The 16,112-nt window shown below is 41.7% G+C and overlaps 1 protein-coding gene across 1 annotated transcript in view; it reads left to right on the forward strand.

Moving 5' to 3' along the window:
- Positions 1 to 16,112, forward strand: part of LOC126184598 (E3 ubiquitin-protein ligase HERC2) — an 812,863-nt gene that overhangs the window by 355,684 nt on the left and 441,067 nt on the right. The window contains exon 35 of the mRNA XM_049927039.1: positions 6,374 to 6,552. Coding sequence (XP_049782996.1) covers positions 6,374 to 6,552 — 179 coding nt within the window. The remainder of the gene's footprint in view (positions 1 to 6,373; positions 6,553 to 16,112) is intronic.

Raw genomic sequence — 16,112 nt, forward strand, 5'->3', positions numbered from 1 at the left:
CAACCTATGGATCAGGATCTCTTGTCTTCGGCTGAATGCCGTTCCACGCTGTCGGTCGAAAGCTCTGAGCAGTTGTTGAGTTGAGGGCAACTTTGGTCACATTCTTCCATTTTCTGTCCACCCTATGTCCATTATCCATTGGAATATCCGCGGCATTCGAGTCAATCGGGATGAATTATCAATCCTCTTACGATCCTACTCGCCGGTCATCTTCTGTCTCCAGGAAACAAAGCTGCGTCCCCACGACCGCTTTGTTTTCCCCCATTTTCAGTCAGTCCGATTTGATCTCCCCTCTGTTGAAGGCACTCCAGCACATGGAGGACTCATGATTCTTCTCCATGATACTATCCATTATCACCCAATCCCCTTAAACACTTCCTTCCAAGCTGTCGCTGTCCGTCTTTCCCTTTCTGGATACACCTTCTCTCTTTGTACTGTATACATTCCATCGTCCACACCAATGGCACGAGCTCAATCTCCTTCATCTTCTTGGTCAGCTTCCGCCCCCCTATTTGCTGGTTGGGGACTTCAATGCCTACCATCTCCACATCCTTGTCCGCGTGGCTCACTATTGATAGACGTCTTCCACCAAGCAGATCTTGTTTGCCTCAACACTGGGGACCCTACATTTTTGTCTGCCTCCACGACAAATTTCTCTCATTTGGACCTTTCGGTCGGTACTGTTCCACTAGCTCGGCGCTTTGAATGGTTTGCCCTTGCTGATACACACTCGAGTGACCACTTTCCATGTGTCCTTCGATTGCAGCCACAACTGCCATATATGCGCCCGTGACACTGGAAGTTTGCCCAAGCCGATTGGACACTTTTTTTGTCTCTAGCAACATTCGATGACCGTCACTTTCCTAGCGTCGACGATGAGGTCACTCATATTACAGACGTTATTCTTACAGCTGCGGAACGTTCAATACCTCGCACCTCTGAATTGCCCCGGCGCCCCCCAGTTCCTTGGTGGAGCGAGGCATGCCATGACGCAATACGTGAGCGGCGACATGCTCTTCATGTTTTCAGATACCATCCTACTTTGGCCAACTGTATCCGCAATAAGCAGTTCCTTGCGCTATGCCGTCACGTCATCCACGATATCAAGAAGGCAAGCTGGGACTTCTTTTCAAGCTAATTTAACACCTTCACTCCCTCCTCAGAAGTCTGGAGTCGGATTCAACAGTTATCTGGCACGCCTAGTTTCTCCCCAGTCTCTGGGCTCACTGTCGCGCATGACACATTAGTGGACCCCGTCGCAATTTCTAACTCATTGGGTCAGCACTTTGCTGAGATTTCGAGCTCTTCAAATTACCCTCCAGCGTTTCTCCCGAAGAAACATGCAGCGGAAGTGCAACCTCTTGCTTTCTCCTCTCAAAATCGCGAAAGCTATAATACTGTTTTCTCCATGCGGGAACTCGAACATACACTCTTCTCGCTCCTCCGCCCCAGGACTGGATGGTATCCACATCCAAATGTTGCTGCATTTATCATACCATAGTCTGCATTACCTCCTTCGCCTTTATAATTGAATTTGGACCGACAGTACTTTTCCCAGACAATGGTGTTCCTGTTCCGAAACCTGGAAAGGACAAACATCTCCCCTCTAGCTATCGCCCCATTTCTCTCACGAGTAGTGTATGTAAGGTTTTGGAGCATATGGTGAATTGCCGTTTAGCTTGGTGGCTGGAGTCCCGCAGTCTTTTAACGCCTGCCCAATGTGGTTTCCAAAAGCTTCATTCTGCAGTTGACCATCTTGTTGCTCTCTCCACTTATGTCATGAACAATTTTCTCCGAAAACGCCAAACAGTAGCAATATTTTTTGATCTGGAGGGAGCATACGATACCTGTTGGAGGGCAGGCATCCTCCGCACACTGTTCTCTTGGGGCTTTTGTGGTCGGCTGCCCCTTTTTCTTTGTGAATTTATGGCAGAGTGCACATTAGGAGTGCGGGTGAGCACTACTCTCTCCCGTACTTTCTCCCAAGAAAACGGGGTACCCCAGGGCTCCGTGCTAAGTGTTGTACTGTTTGCCATTGCTATAAATCCAATTATGGATTGTCTCCTTCCTGATGTCTCAGGCTCCCTCTTTGTGGACGATTTTGCGATCTACTACAGCTCTCAACGGACCAGCCTTCTTGAACGACGTCTTCAAGGATGTCTCTATCGCCTCCACTGTTGGAGCATCGAAACAGGCTTCCGCTTTTCTCCCAGTAAGACCATTTGTGTTAATTTTTGGTGTCGTATGGAGTTTCTTCCACCTTCCTTACATCTAGGACCTGTCAACCTTCCGTTTTCGGACGTCACTAAATTCTTGGGTCTTATGTTTGACAGAAAACTGTGCTGGTCCTCCCACGTTTCCTATGTTTCGGCTCGCTGTCTGCGATCCCTCAACACCCTCCGTGTCCTGAATGGTACATCCTGGGGAGCGGACCGAGTGGTCCTTCTCTGCCTCTATCATGCCTTAGTGTGCTCGAAATTGGACTATGGAAGCATAGTTTACTCCTCTGCTCGGCCGTCTATTCTTCGGCGTCTCGACTGTATCCACCGCCGTGGATTACGTTTAGTGTCTGGCGCTTTTTACACCAGCCCTGTGGAAAGAATTTATGCTGAGACTGCTGAACCTCCGCTGTCCAATCGGCAAGCTGTCCTTCTGAGTCGTTATGCTAGCCATCTGTCTTCCATGTCTGCAAATCTGGCCCATGACATTTTTTTCGACACCTCCTTGGATTTAGGGTATGCAGGCCACCCTTCCTCCCTACTACCACCGGGAGTCCGCTTCCGTCAACTGCTCCATTCTCTTTCCTTCCGCTTTCCTAAAACTTTCTTGACTACTTGGGGTACAGCACCGCCTCGGCTCCATCCCCGCACCTGCCTGCTCCGTGCCCTTTGTCAGTTTCCCAAGGATGGTACCCCTTCACTTTTTTATCGTCGGGCATTTGCTGCTCTATGTGCACAAATGAAGGAAGCCACATTTATTTACACTGATGGCTCAAAAACATCGTTTGGTGTAGGGAGTGTCTATATTGTTGGTGACACCCCAAATCAATTTCGGTTTCCCGACCAGTGTTCGGTTTATACTGTGGAGCTTTACGCTGTTCTCCAGGCTGTCTAACACATCCGTCGCCATCAGTGGATACAGTATGTTATCTGTTCAGATTCTCTCAGCTCTCTCCTCAGTCTCCAAGCTCTCTACCCTGTCCACCCTCTGGTCCACCGGATTCAGGACTGCCTCCACTTGCTCGGCGTCTCTGTGGCATTCCTCTGGATCCCAGGACACATTGGTTTCTGTGGAAATGAGGCGGCCGATATAGCGGCCAAGGCTGCAGTCTCTCTTCTTCAGCCAACTATTCGCAGGATTCCGTTCACCAATCTACGGAGTGTTTTATGTCGTCGTGTTTCTCTTTTATGGCACGCACATTGGTCGACACTCCCCAATAATAAATTGCGGGACGTGAAAGCACATCCCTGTGCTTGGACCTCTTCCTCCCGAACGCGTCATCGGTAGGAGGTAATTTTAACTAGACTCCGGATAGGGCACTGTCTTTTTAGCCATCTACATCTTTTAAGTGGCGATCCTCCCCTACTCTGTCCCCGCTGCTCTCAGTTGTGGACGGTAAGACACCTTTTACTTGAGTGCCCCTATTTTACTCCATTACGTGCCCGTCTACAGCTGTCGCCAGATATATCTTCCATTTTAGCAGATGAACGCGCTCATCTGATTGTGTTCTCGAGTTTATTAGTGCCAGTGAGATGACGTCAGTCATTTGAAGCTCTTTTTGGGGACAACCAACCCCCTTTTATACTGGTTTTTTAAGCTTTCCTTCTGTTTTTAGTTTCTCCAATTTTTTGAGGTTCGTTCCCATTGTTGCTGGTTTGCAATTTCGTTTTTTTTTACCTTTTCCTAAGTCACAGACCGGGCGCTAATGACCGTAGCAGTTTTGGGCCCTAAAACCACAAAAAAAAACTGTGGAGCATGAAGAAATGCTGCTGGCAGGGGAGGAGGCTGCATCATGAAGGCCATGGACGGTCGATGCCGTGCTCTGTCAGCAATCCTGAGTGTCAACAAGACCCCGAGTCAGCTAAATTCCCCAGCCAAGTCAACACAATTCTGTACTGGGTTGTAGCAAGATGCATTCGTAAAGAGCGATAAGTATTTGGAGATTGCTTACCTGGTGGTGCCTAGCATCCGTCCAATATACCAAGCTGCCGACGCTATTACAATTGGAAGATGTCGAGACTGTTACAGTTTTGTTATTATTTATACATTGCGCAACTATTCAAATCACTGGGTAAATGAGACAGATATCAAGCAAGAGAACAAAGTGTTAAAGCAATGCTGACTTCAGTTGACTATGAAGTACTTGAAGAATCTTGTGGATTCTCTTGAGTCTGTTACCAAGGTTAGATGTTGATATTAGTGTGATCATTTGTTTGCTGTCCCTATGATTGTTTTTTTAATTGTGCTGTGTTGCAAATAAAATTGTTCAGTCCTTCAGTAAAAGTCACCTCAGCATCAGCACAAAGAAAACATTGGTGTTTGAACATTTTCAATAAGTACACTTAGTACTCTAAGTAGCACCTTGATACCCAAGTGCTAAGGACGACTTATCATGCATTGGTCTCCTCCACTATAAACTGAGTGAGGTGGCACAGTGGCTAGCATACTGGACTCTCATTCAGGAGGATGATGGTTCAAACCCGTATCAGGCCATCCACATTTAGGTTTCTTGTAATTTCCATAAATCGCTTCAGGCAAATGCTGGGATGGTTCCTTTGAAACTGCACTGCTGATTTCCTTCCCCATCCTTCCGTAATCTGATCTTCTGCTCTGCCTCTAATGACTTCGTTGTCGACAGGACATTAAATGCTAATCTCCTCCTCCAGTATAAACTATGGGATTGAAGTACAGGGCTCCATAACACAAGCAAACCTTTACATGCTATTGAAGTTGCAGAAGAAAGCTGTTAGAATAATTTGTGGCATAAAATCAAGAAACTCATGTTGTGATGTATTTCCTAAAGCTGGAATATTAACCATTACAAATAATGTGTACCTTTAAATCATCATGGTGGCACAAACACTTAAACAAAATGTGAACTTTGATGTACACAACCACAATAGTAGGAAAAAATAGCAGTCCATCTCATAAACCACAGAATTGCACTGATTGGAAGAAACCCACTGTATGCAGAACTGAGGCTTGCCCACCAATGTGTTGCCAAGTTCATTCACATGTCTCCCTACTGCAAAATTTAAAGCCAACCTAAAAAGAATATTGATTGCCAATCCACATTATGCATTAGATGAGTAGGAACAAAGAAAATTTTTATATTGGCTTCAGATATGTATATTAGTTAATACAATCACTTAAAATTCTACCTCTACATCTATACACCACAAGCCACCTTGCAGTGTGTGGCAGAGGGTACTTGAAAATTAAGTTTTTCTTTTATTCACTTCTTAAGTAGATAGTCTAAAATAAGTTATAGTTGATAAGCTGAAATGTTGTGTGTGTTCAAACCAAGCCTCTCATAAAGCAAACTACTAAGTAAACATGGCTAACTATATTACTGTATGTTGTAAAATGTATCTAAATACATACGGGATATCCCTCCTAAGAGTTTCAGGCATCTTTTTTTCCGGTGTTTTGTTGATATTTTCAGTTTAGTTTTTGCAGTGTGTAGCTGGAGTCTGCCCAAACAAATATCGTTCATCACATCTTTCATTCGACACCCATTGTTGAAAGAAAGTGTGGGTTTGCTTCCCATTGAGAACAAAATTATTTTTAAAGCTGAATTTTATGAGCTGATTTGATAAAGTGGTCCCATATTAGTCTAATGTGATATTTGTTTTATGTATATATATTCACAAGGACAGTGAAACAAAAAGTAACCAGTACTCCAACAGCAACAGTGCTACCCTGTCCCTGTCAGTACATATCCATAAAACAAATATTGCACTCAACTAATTTGGAACAGCTCTATCGAAAGGGCACCAAAAAATCCACTTTAAGAATAATTTTGTTTGTTAAGGGAACAAACCAACTCTTTCCATTGATACTGGGCATCAGGAGGAGGAGGTGATAAGCAGTATTTGTCTGGGATGACACCAGCTAAATGTCGCAAAAATGGAATTGCAAATATCTGCCTAAACACCAGAGAAAGCATGCCTGACAACTCTTAAGAGGGATAGCCAGTATATTCATTCATTATAAACTGACAAATGATTAATGAAGTAGTACTTGTTGTTGTTATTATGTATGACCTATGCTGTCAGTGCCCTAGAAACTTAAATCATTTAAAATACAAAAAGGGAAAAACATGGTGTTAATTCTTTTTGTAGTCTTAAGTGCATATTGTTTTCCTTTATAGGCCCAGAAGTTCTCAAAAGTTACACAGAAGAAAGAGGGAGAGATGTTTGTGCTGTTTTTGAAGATGATGTGCAGAAGTCATCTGCTCCATCTGTGGTCCTTAGTGGGCCAGAATTAGCTAGTATGATGAAAGTTGGAACCAGAGTGGTTAGAGGAGTTGATTGGAAATGGGGTGACCAGGTATAACTGTTAATAATTAAATGTTCATACAATTGTACATCTTCAACAATATGTGAATGTAGGCTTTTACAGCCAGAGTAAAATCCTTCTGGATGTGTGACCACATCAAGATGTGATAAGACTACTCACATTTCAGCTACGATTGCTGGCAGCCTTTATCAGGGTGACTACTTATGGTTTGTGGTTATGGCAACAAGGGACAAGGTCAAGAGGACCCAGGAGAAACAGCCGAGGCAAATTGCCCAGGTACTATATGTATCACGCATTAGTGACAAGATGGACAAGATTTATATACCAAGAGGAAATAAATAATATTCTGTAGGAATAAATAAATAAGATACTTCCTGGGTTCCACTGAAGACTGCATAAATAGGCTTCACACACCAGGAGTCCACAGGCTTACCTGTGATTGTAGATTGGTCTGTAGTGACAAGATGGGACACCATATCAACACATGCATTGCAGAGCACAAGCAATATAATACAGCTTGTTCAGCATACTAACCTGATGATGGCAGAACATGGAGGAAAGTCCATACATTTTAGCTACTTACCACTTACAGAAAATTCAGAGAGAAAGTGCTGACAAATCTCAGCCACCACCAGCTAATATATAGGGTGTAAAAGAACTTTGTATACAAAATTTTAGTGTGTTTGCAGGAGACAAAATTGTCACAGGTGCACAATTTTGCTGCTGGAGGTGCATGAAGGTTTTGATACTAGTGATGTTCAGAGATTTTGTTCAAACTGCCACGTGATGACTTTTGTTTTAGGGATGTTGCTGAAAATGTCATCTGCTTACATTAATGCACAATTGGCATTGCTAATGATTGTCAAACATACTCTAAACAGCCATGTGATCATGAATAATTGTTGCAGCTTTGGCCAAACTGGCACATAGCTCATCTGGAGAGAGAGAGAGAGAGTGAGAGTGAGTGAGTGAGTGAGTGTGTGTGTGTGTGTGTGTGTGTGTGTGTGTGTGTGTGTGTGTGTGGGCGCGCGCGTGTGTGTGTGTATGTGGGTGCGCGCGTGACGGGGGTGCGCGTCAACGCGTGTGTGGGCGCGCGTGCGCGCGCGCACACACACACACACACACACACACACACACACACACACACACAAGGTCAAAACTCTAAAACAATATTGATCACATGGAAGTTTGGATATTATCTATGAACATCACTAGTGTTGAAACCTTTGTGGATCTCTAGTGGGGAATTAATGCTCCTTAGACATATTTTTCACATAAAAAAGTGTTTCTTTTCATCTCCTCTAAACACTCTAAAATTTTGTGTACTTAAGTTTTTATACTCTATAACAAGGTGCCGTCAAATGAAAACTGAACACCCACCACAACGGGACCATGGAATGGTTCCATTCAAAAGTAATCACTGTATGCATTAAGACATTTATTCCACTGGGACATGAGATGATCAATTCCTGTTTTGTAGAATGTGGTCAACTTCTGACAGATCCACAACTGCACCCACTCTAGCACTTCCTCATCTGATTGAAACTGATGTCCACGCATGTCTTTATCCTGTCGTCAAGGATGTGAAACTCACGTGGTGAAACATCCAGGCTGTACAGAGGATGTTGCAGTGTTGCTGAAGCATAGCCTTTGTCTGATTGGCAGTGTGAGGGCAGGCATTATCATGCAACGGGGTAACTCCATCTGACAGAATTCCTTGGCATTTTGACTTTATGGAGCATAGCAGTTTCTGCAAAGCACTGTGCATTGTTTGTTGTTCCACACTCAAGGAACTCGAAAAGCAGAGGACCCCTGCAGTCGAAATAGGTCAGCTTTTTACTGGAACTTGTGTGAACAGCATTGGATTTCTTTGGTGGGGGAGATGTGGAATGTCAGAATGCTGTGGGTTGGAATTATACTGTTGAACAATGACACCCACTCCCATGCTGCCAATCAGATGAAGGCTACGCTTCAGCAATTGAGTTGGGAAACACGGCAACATTCTTTGTATGGCATAGATATTTCGACATGTGATTTTAAAATCTTTGCTGACCTGAGAAAGACACACATGGAAGTTGATTTCAGTCAGATAAGGAGGTGCAAGAGTTGGTGTGGTTGTGGATATGTCAGCAGTCGACCGTGTCTTATAAAACAGAAATTGATTGTCTCATCTCCTAGTGGGAAAAATGTGTTAACGCATGTCATGATTACTTTTGAATGGAGCCATTCCATACACCTATTGTGGTGGGTGTTCAGCTTCCATTTGACTGAAATATTATTAGCAATAAACATATCATAACCCTGGTCACTGATCATATAATCCAATCAGCACACTGTATTACAGAATGCCCAGTCATTTTCAGCTAGAGTGATAGAGATCCAATAGAGCACGTGGTGAAACATAATAATGTTTCAAAAAATTGCGGGATTGCAGGGGATGAAATTCAGACCAGCTGTATCATAAATGTGAAATAAAGTCTCTACAGCACTTGGCAGGTGAAATGAAACACCAGAATACTTTAGTTTGGAAAACTTTTATTGGCAAAATGGTAGACTACAATCAAATACTGTAAACTGAATCAGTGGCTTCAACTTTAGAGTAGTGGCTGTAGAAACTTTATTTTACATTTCCAGATGTAGGTTCTTCATACCAAAGTGTTCCAAATTTTATCATCTACAATCACTCTAATTTTTAAAACATATTCTGTTACATCCTGTACATAAAACAATAAAATGTAAATCACAAGTATTCACCTTGATGAATGCTGCCAGCAATAGTAGTTGAAAGGCCAGTATTCTTATTGCACCATGACACTTCTTTTTTTTTTTTAAGTATCCAACAATAATTGTGTTACAGCATATACAGGTGAAACACTGTGATTCAATGAAGCTCACTGTTGGGACTGATAGGTGTGTCTCATTGCGTACTCATTCTATGAACATATTCCTGTATCCTGATGGTGTAAATTTTCTCATTCTCTCCAGTTGTCCCACCCAATCATGATGCACACGAAGTCTGCCTATAAGCAGAATTATGCTTTTTACTGTGCACTGAGTCGTGTCATTACACAGATAATGTGTGTTGCACTGAAACTATGATTGAAACCCATATTAGTACATACTTAGGGGCAGTATTCTGCGTACTTCTGTTTTTAGATTGGCAATTCAGAACCTTTTCCAGTTGTCTTTACAATATTTTGTTCATGTTTGCCATAGTTGTCTTTGGTAAAGACTGTCCCCATTGGCCACTGTTTACTTCCACATGTTTATCTCTCTTCTGAAATGAATAGTGATCTGTTGGCATGGATATTGTATTTATCACCTCCTCCCAAACTTGTTATAGTTTGACACTACCTGTTTATTTCATATTTCTTCCTTGTCTTTAATACTGACTTACTGAATGTTTTTCCTCTTTTAGTAACTTTTTCTCTTTTGGTAACTAAGCTTTAACTGCATCACAGCTTTGGTTCTATTCCATCATTGACTGTTCTGTTCCACCTTCACAGCTTAAATATCTCATAATCAGTAGATTTTATCATATAGAGGTTTTTTTTATACCACTGGACAAAATATTAGTCACTTCCTTAAAAGAGCACACTGGTCTCTTTGGAGCACTGTTGATGGCGTGGAGCTGGTACGATGTGGTCATGTGACCTTTAACAGCTGACGTAAGTCATGGTAGTGAAGTGATACATAAGTGCTGGTTGGTTGTATGGAACCGGCACAGTAAGTTGGGTGGATGTGAGGACGTGACAGAAAGATAGGAAGGAGCTATCATGTTTGAGCTTGACTGTGACCATACTTGAATCAAGTTGCCTGATTTGTTGGTGTGCGAATGCTGACTGTCAAACATTTCTATAAGAAATAGTGTCCCACATGCAGCCAAATAACGTGGTTTAGGAACACTGGTCTGAAGGGGATACTTACCAACAAGAACGTAGACAACAACTGCTGCTGTCAGTGACAGAAGACCCATTTCAATGAGCTGCTGAGTGAAATTTGCAAAAGGAGCCACATGTGATGAACATTGGGAGTTGGGTATCTCACAAAAGACCATTGCTCTCATTGTCAAATAACGCTGCATGTCCACAATGGGCCAGACAACCCTGAAACTGACTAGCAGCTGACTCTAGGCTCGCAGTATGGTCCATCAACTCACAATTTTGATTCTTTTCAAATCATGTGAGGCATTGAGTGCACTGATGGCATAATGCGGCATTTTAACTAGCGGTGAGTTGGGATATACAGGGTGTCCGAAAAGTCTTTCCCTGATTACATAAATTGATAACTCAGGCTAGAAGTAAGATACAAATATGAAACTGGTGTCTAATTGTTTACAAACTATCAAAGTTTTTTTCACACATCAGTAAACTTCCACATGAGCACCCTTGGTAGCACGTAGCACATCTAGGCAATATTCAGTTTCCGTCCACACGTTAGCCAACATCACTGGAGGGATCGATTCAACGACTGTGGTTATCCGTTGCCGCAGGGTTTCAAGATCTGGTACACGTGTTCGGTAGACCTCATCCTTGACATAACCCCATAAAAAGAAGTCTAATGGGGTTATGTCAGGAGAGTGTGGAGGCCAAACTGTTGGCCCATCACGACCAATCCATCGCCCAGGAAAGGTCATATCGAGATAGCCACGGACATCCAAACCCCAATGAGGCGGTGCACCGTCTTGCTGAAACAAGACATCGGGGTGATACTGAAACAGCTGAGGAACAGCATACAGTTGCAACATGTCCAGATAGACAGCAGATGTGTTGGTAGCCTCAGCGAAGAAGAATGGCCCGATAATTCAATCGTGCAATAGCGCGCACCAAACATTCGCCTTTGGACTGCCTCTGGTGCACTCCATGACCTCGCCAGGGTGTTGTGAGCCCCAAATGTGCACATTATGGTGATTCACTACTCCGCTGACAAAAAAGGTCGCTTCGTCGGAAAAGGCAATTCATCTGAGATGACCATTATCGTCCTCAATACGTGATAGCATTTCGACCACAAAGTCATATCAACGTGTACTGTCATTGGGCAACAAGGCCTGAACAATTTGCACTTTGTATGCACAAAACAATAAACGTTTGTGTAAAATGTCATGGAGAGAGCTTTTTGGCATCTGTAATTCACGTGAGGCCCTGCGCACTGATTTCTTCGGACTTCGCAGAAAAGACTGCCTTACAGCTTCCACCCTGTCTGCTGAGGTTCTTGGTTGACCAGACCTCGGAAGGTCAGCAACCGATCCTGTGTTCTTGAACTTCTCATACCAGTCTTTAATGCTCTTGCCATCAGGTGGATTCCTTCCAAATGTTGTCTGGAAGTGTCTCTGCACTGTGGTTGGTGATCGTGTCTCATGATACCACAGGACACACTGTGCCCTCTCCTGATTCTTTAACATGGCTTCTTGGACACTGCACCTCATCCACTACGTACGTACTGCGAACCTAAAATAGAAAAAAAAAAGCTTTGATAGTTGTAAACAATTTGACACAAGTTTCATATTTGTATCTTGCTTCTAGCCTGAGTTATCAATTTATGTAATCAGGGAAAGACTTTTCGGACACCCTGTAGTTCAGGTCAGAGATGGTTCTGTGATGTTTTGGGGGGCATTTTTTGTTCTGCGACTAGGGTCAGCTCATTCAGATTACCATGAACATGAGCCAGGGTGTTTGTTTCAGCATCTCCTCTTCTACATCTTAATGCTGAGAATGTTGTGGGGACTCCCATTGTCCAAGATGACAGCAGACACATACACAGGGCTGTACGGACCCATTCTCAGTCTGACGAATGCTTGGGCACCCTATTGCAGCTTGACTGGTCTGCCGAGTCACCCGGTCTTAATCTCGTAGAAAACTCTGGCACTGTTTAGAACAGTGTATGTAACATAACAATTGACATCTCTGTAATTTGGTAAATCTACAGGATATACTCATCAGTGTGTAGCTTCAGTTGGACTTGACATACCTGAAAAAAAAAATGCAGATGCTCTTGAAAGTGACTAATTTTTGGTCTTGTGTGCTTATAGTTAATTTTAAAATATAATTTTTCAGCCAAACTGTGACTGTTACACAGTATACTTGTTACTACGAGTATCTCTATAGCTGCTTCAAATGTATCTCTGCCTGCTTGTGGGAAGCATGTTTGTCCCTATCACATTGTTTGTATCACCCCATCTCACAACTCTATATTGTCTGTCATTGGTTTCTGCATTCTTTTATGTTATTTTACTGAAATATCATCGCTTGGATAAAAATTAAAAAAAGAAAAATACTGGAATAAAATTCATACCCTTTTTTTTTCAAGAATTGTTGATGTTATCTCCATTAACCATTACTTCTGGGACCAGGGGATGGTCAAAATGATAAAAAGGTCAGATAATTGGTGGAGAATGAAACAAGTTATTTACTGAGCTCAGAATGATGTAAAAAATGAAAAATAAGCAAATAATTACATATGTAGTAAAGAGAAAGGAAAGAGAACATTTTAAACCCTGAAAATATATTTTAAAAAGTGTAAAATATTTTCTGTTTTACTTTCATAAACTTTGACGTTTCTGCTGCATCATGCCTCTTCCTTGCCCACAATATGCTCATAGCTGTAGTGGTTGCCTGTTGTTCCACATATTTGAGAGCAGACTTGAACACATCCATTGCTGCAGAGTGCCTGATCTTTTTGTTTTGTTTCTTTTCCTCATCATCTAACCCTTCTCACTCAAAAGTATACTGTTGCAAAACAAGACCAACAAAACAATCATCTTCAAGTTCTTCTTTGGTAACAGCATCAACACCGACTTCTATTAGTCGTTCTTCTACACCCGCAGGCCGGATATCATTCTGAAGAGTTTGCAAATCGGTGACCAAATCTGCAATGTCTGACTCATTAGTTTCTGGAAGTTCTTGTTCTTGGTTTAGGCTAGAAAAAACCTTCTTCTATGATTTTTGTGGAGTGGTGTTCTTAAATTCTTCCCAGGCTTGAGCAACTGTGTAAATTGCATCTTTTATGGTGAACCTTTTCATTGCTTAAAAAGCATCACACCCTCCTCTGTTTACCCTAACAAAGTGTTGACATACATCCTTCTATAATGTCCTTTTATCCAGTCAGTAACACTCTGACCCATTGGTTAGGTTATTGAAGTCTGGTGTGGTATGGTGGTTTGGATGGAGGGTTTAATGGCAGCAAAAACATAGTTTTATGTCACCTTCTTGAAGTTCAGACTTAGTGGGGTGGGCTTGGCTGTTGTGTAGCAATATAAGTTCACAGGTTGGTAGGTTCTTGGATTTCGAGTATTTTTTAACAGTCAGAACAAATGCATCAAAACCATTCGTTAAAGAAATGACCATTCATCCAAGCACTTGCTTGAGCTTTGTAATAAACCTTTAACTGCTGAAAATTTATGTTTATGAAGGCTCTTGGTTTCTTAGATTTGCTAATTACAAACATTGGTTTATGGTCACCACTTGCATTCCTGCATGTTCCAGTGGTCAGATTGTCCTTTGCTAGTGCCATGCCTGTTGCTGTTTCACTCTTTGAGGCAAGGCTTTTTTGAGGGAGCATTTTATAGTTTAGCCCAGTCTCATCATTGTTGTAGTCAGGTACCAGTTTCTTTTCTGACCCTTTTTTTTAAAAGTTAACTCCCTACCTGCAACATCATCAGCAAAACTTTCACCTGAAGTAGCCACTTGCCAAACACCATGATGATTTTTCCGCTGGTGAAGCCAACCTTCAGTTGGTTGTAATTCGTGACATGAGTAAAATCGATTGATAATGCTGGTGTGCTGTTCGGCGTGGAGCACAGATGGCTTTTCAGACACATGGCCAGATGTCCCAAGGAGTCAGCAATCAAATTCATGTGAGAAAAGTCTGATGTGGGTTGTCTTGGACTCAGTGTTTCTTGATCACTGTCAATAATTTGAGGATGTACTTTAACAAATTGTGTGACAGCAGATTAAAACTGCATGCCAGAATGTAACTGGACCTGGGTTCTTACTTGTTGTGTGAAGTGATCTTGCTCACTGAGCTTACTAGTCCTACATCCACAGCTTCAATTCTGTCAGTATCTTGCTCTTGCTTTTCCAACCCTGCAGATATTCTCCTACTCACATTGGTGGTTGAATATTCCCAGAACAAAGACTACTACTGGGAATGACTTCATTTCCAGAGTTAATCTTTCTTTCTACATTGGAGTGTTCTGACTGTCCACTAAATCCTTGAAAATGTAAACATAAAATTGAAGTATTGTACTGAACAAATGTCGTTTGAATGTCAATGTCCAATAGCTCACTGAAACAGCTCTGAGCCCCAACACTGTTGTGCAAATTATTTATTCAAATTTTAATTAGTGACACACGATCACGGGCCACAGTGAAAATTTGGATTTTTCTGAAGTGTGACTGCGTTAACTTCTAGGGAGTAACCATTCACTCGTCACATTTTCCCAAATTATTCAGTAGAAAATTGCAATTTCCATTCAAAAATGAAGGCAGGGATTTGTGTAATTAAGTTCACAACTCACAGAGGTTTGAGTTTCACAAACTTTTTATATTTATTTTCCTTGTGACCCATAGCAACATGTTTAATAAACTTCCAAGGATGGCTGTGTATCCTAAGCAAGAATGTAAATAACCAGACAGTATCTCAGCTAGGTCCTCACTCACTCCAAAACCTCGAAAAATCCTAAGTTCACCTTGCTTCAGAGTCAACTTAAAGGTCTCAGATACTAACTGGCAAAAATCACAAATCCGAATCCACACTCTAAATCTCTGGTAAAATTGCAGAGTTGACAGAAAAATACTCTTAAGTCCCTAGCTCAAAAATATTACTAAGTGTTCACTAGCAACTGTGTGAAAATTTTCTAAGTCCAAAATGCAACAATATTTCCAAGTGTTCACTGGCAACACACACGAAAATTTTCAAAGTCCACAACTAGACTCTTAGAAAAAGCTCAATACTTTCACAAAGCGACCGACTCACTGCCCTTCAAACTGACACAGAGACTGCTTGTGAATACTGCCTCAACCAGCCTGCTGAAGCCAAGATGGCAGCTGGGTATTTATATTCTCTCATAGGTCACATGAGCCAAATCAAGTATATTTGCTTTCTGAGCATGTAAACATATAAAAAATGTTGATATATATACAAGTATTTTATATGAAATCACTTCCAAATTTTATCAGCTTTTCAATGCTAAAATTAGAGTTTTAGTACGCTCATTGGTTTTCACGTAAATTATGCTTTAACATGAAAACATTACTTTTGGTGATAATATTGTTAATGAATATAAACAACTAATCAAGAACCTATTTCTACTTTTCTAACTATTATTATTCTATAGTGCTGCTGCTACTTGTAAGATATAAATTAATCTTTTGGCTAAATTTGCTGATTTTTCAGAACAGGATACACATTATGGCCTATAGGTAAAATTTTTTAATGTTTATCACAATTTTGGTTTAATTCGCTGATAGATCTCTATAAGACCTATCCATTGGCACTTCATTTATGAAAATTGGTGTAGTTGTCACCGACTTACAATTTTTTAAAGTTCGTACAGTTTATAAGTTGTTTAACATAGAATAACTTGAAAACCA

The sequence above is a fragment of the Schistocerca cancellata genome, chromosome 4, assembly GCF_023864275.1.
Source record: "Schistocerca cancellata isolate TAMUIC-IGC-003103 chromosome 4, iqSchCanc2.1, whole genome shotgun sequence".
NCBI classification, from domain to species: Eukaryota; Metazoa; Arthropoda; class Insecta; order Orthoptera; family Acrididae; genus Schistocerca; species Schistocerca cancellata.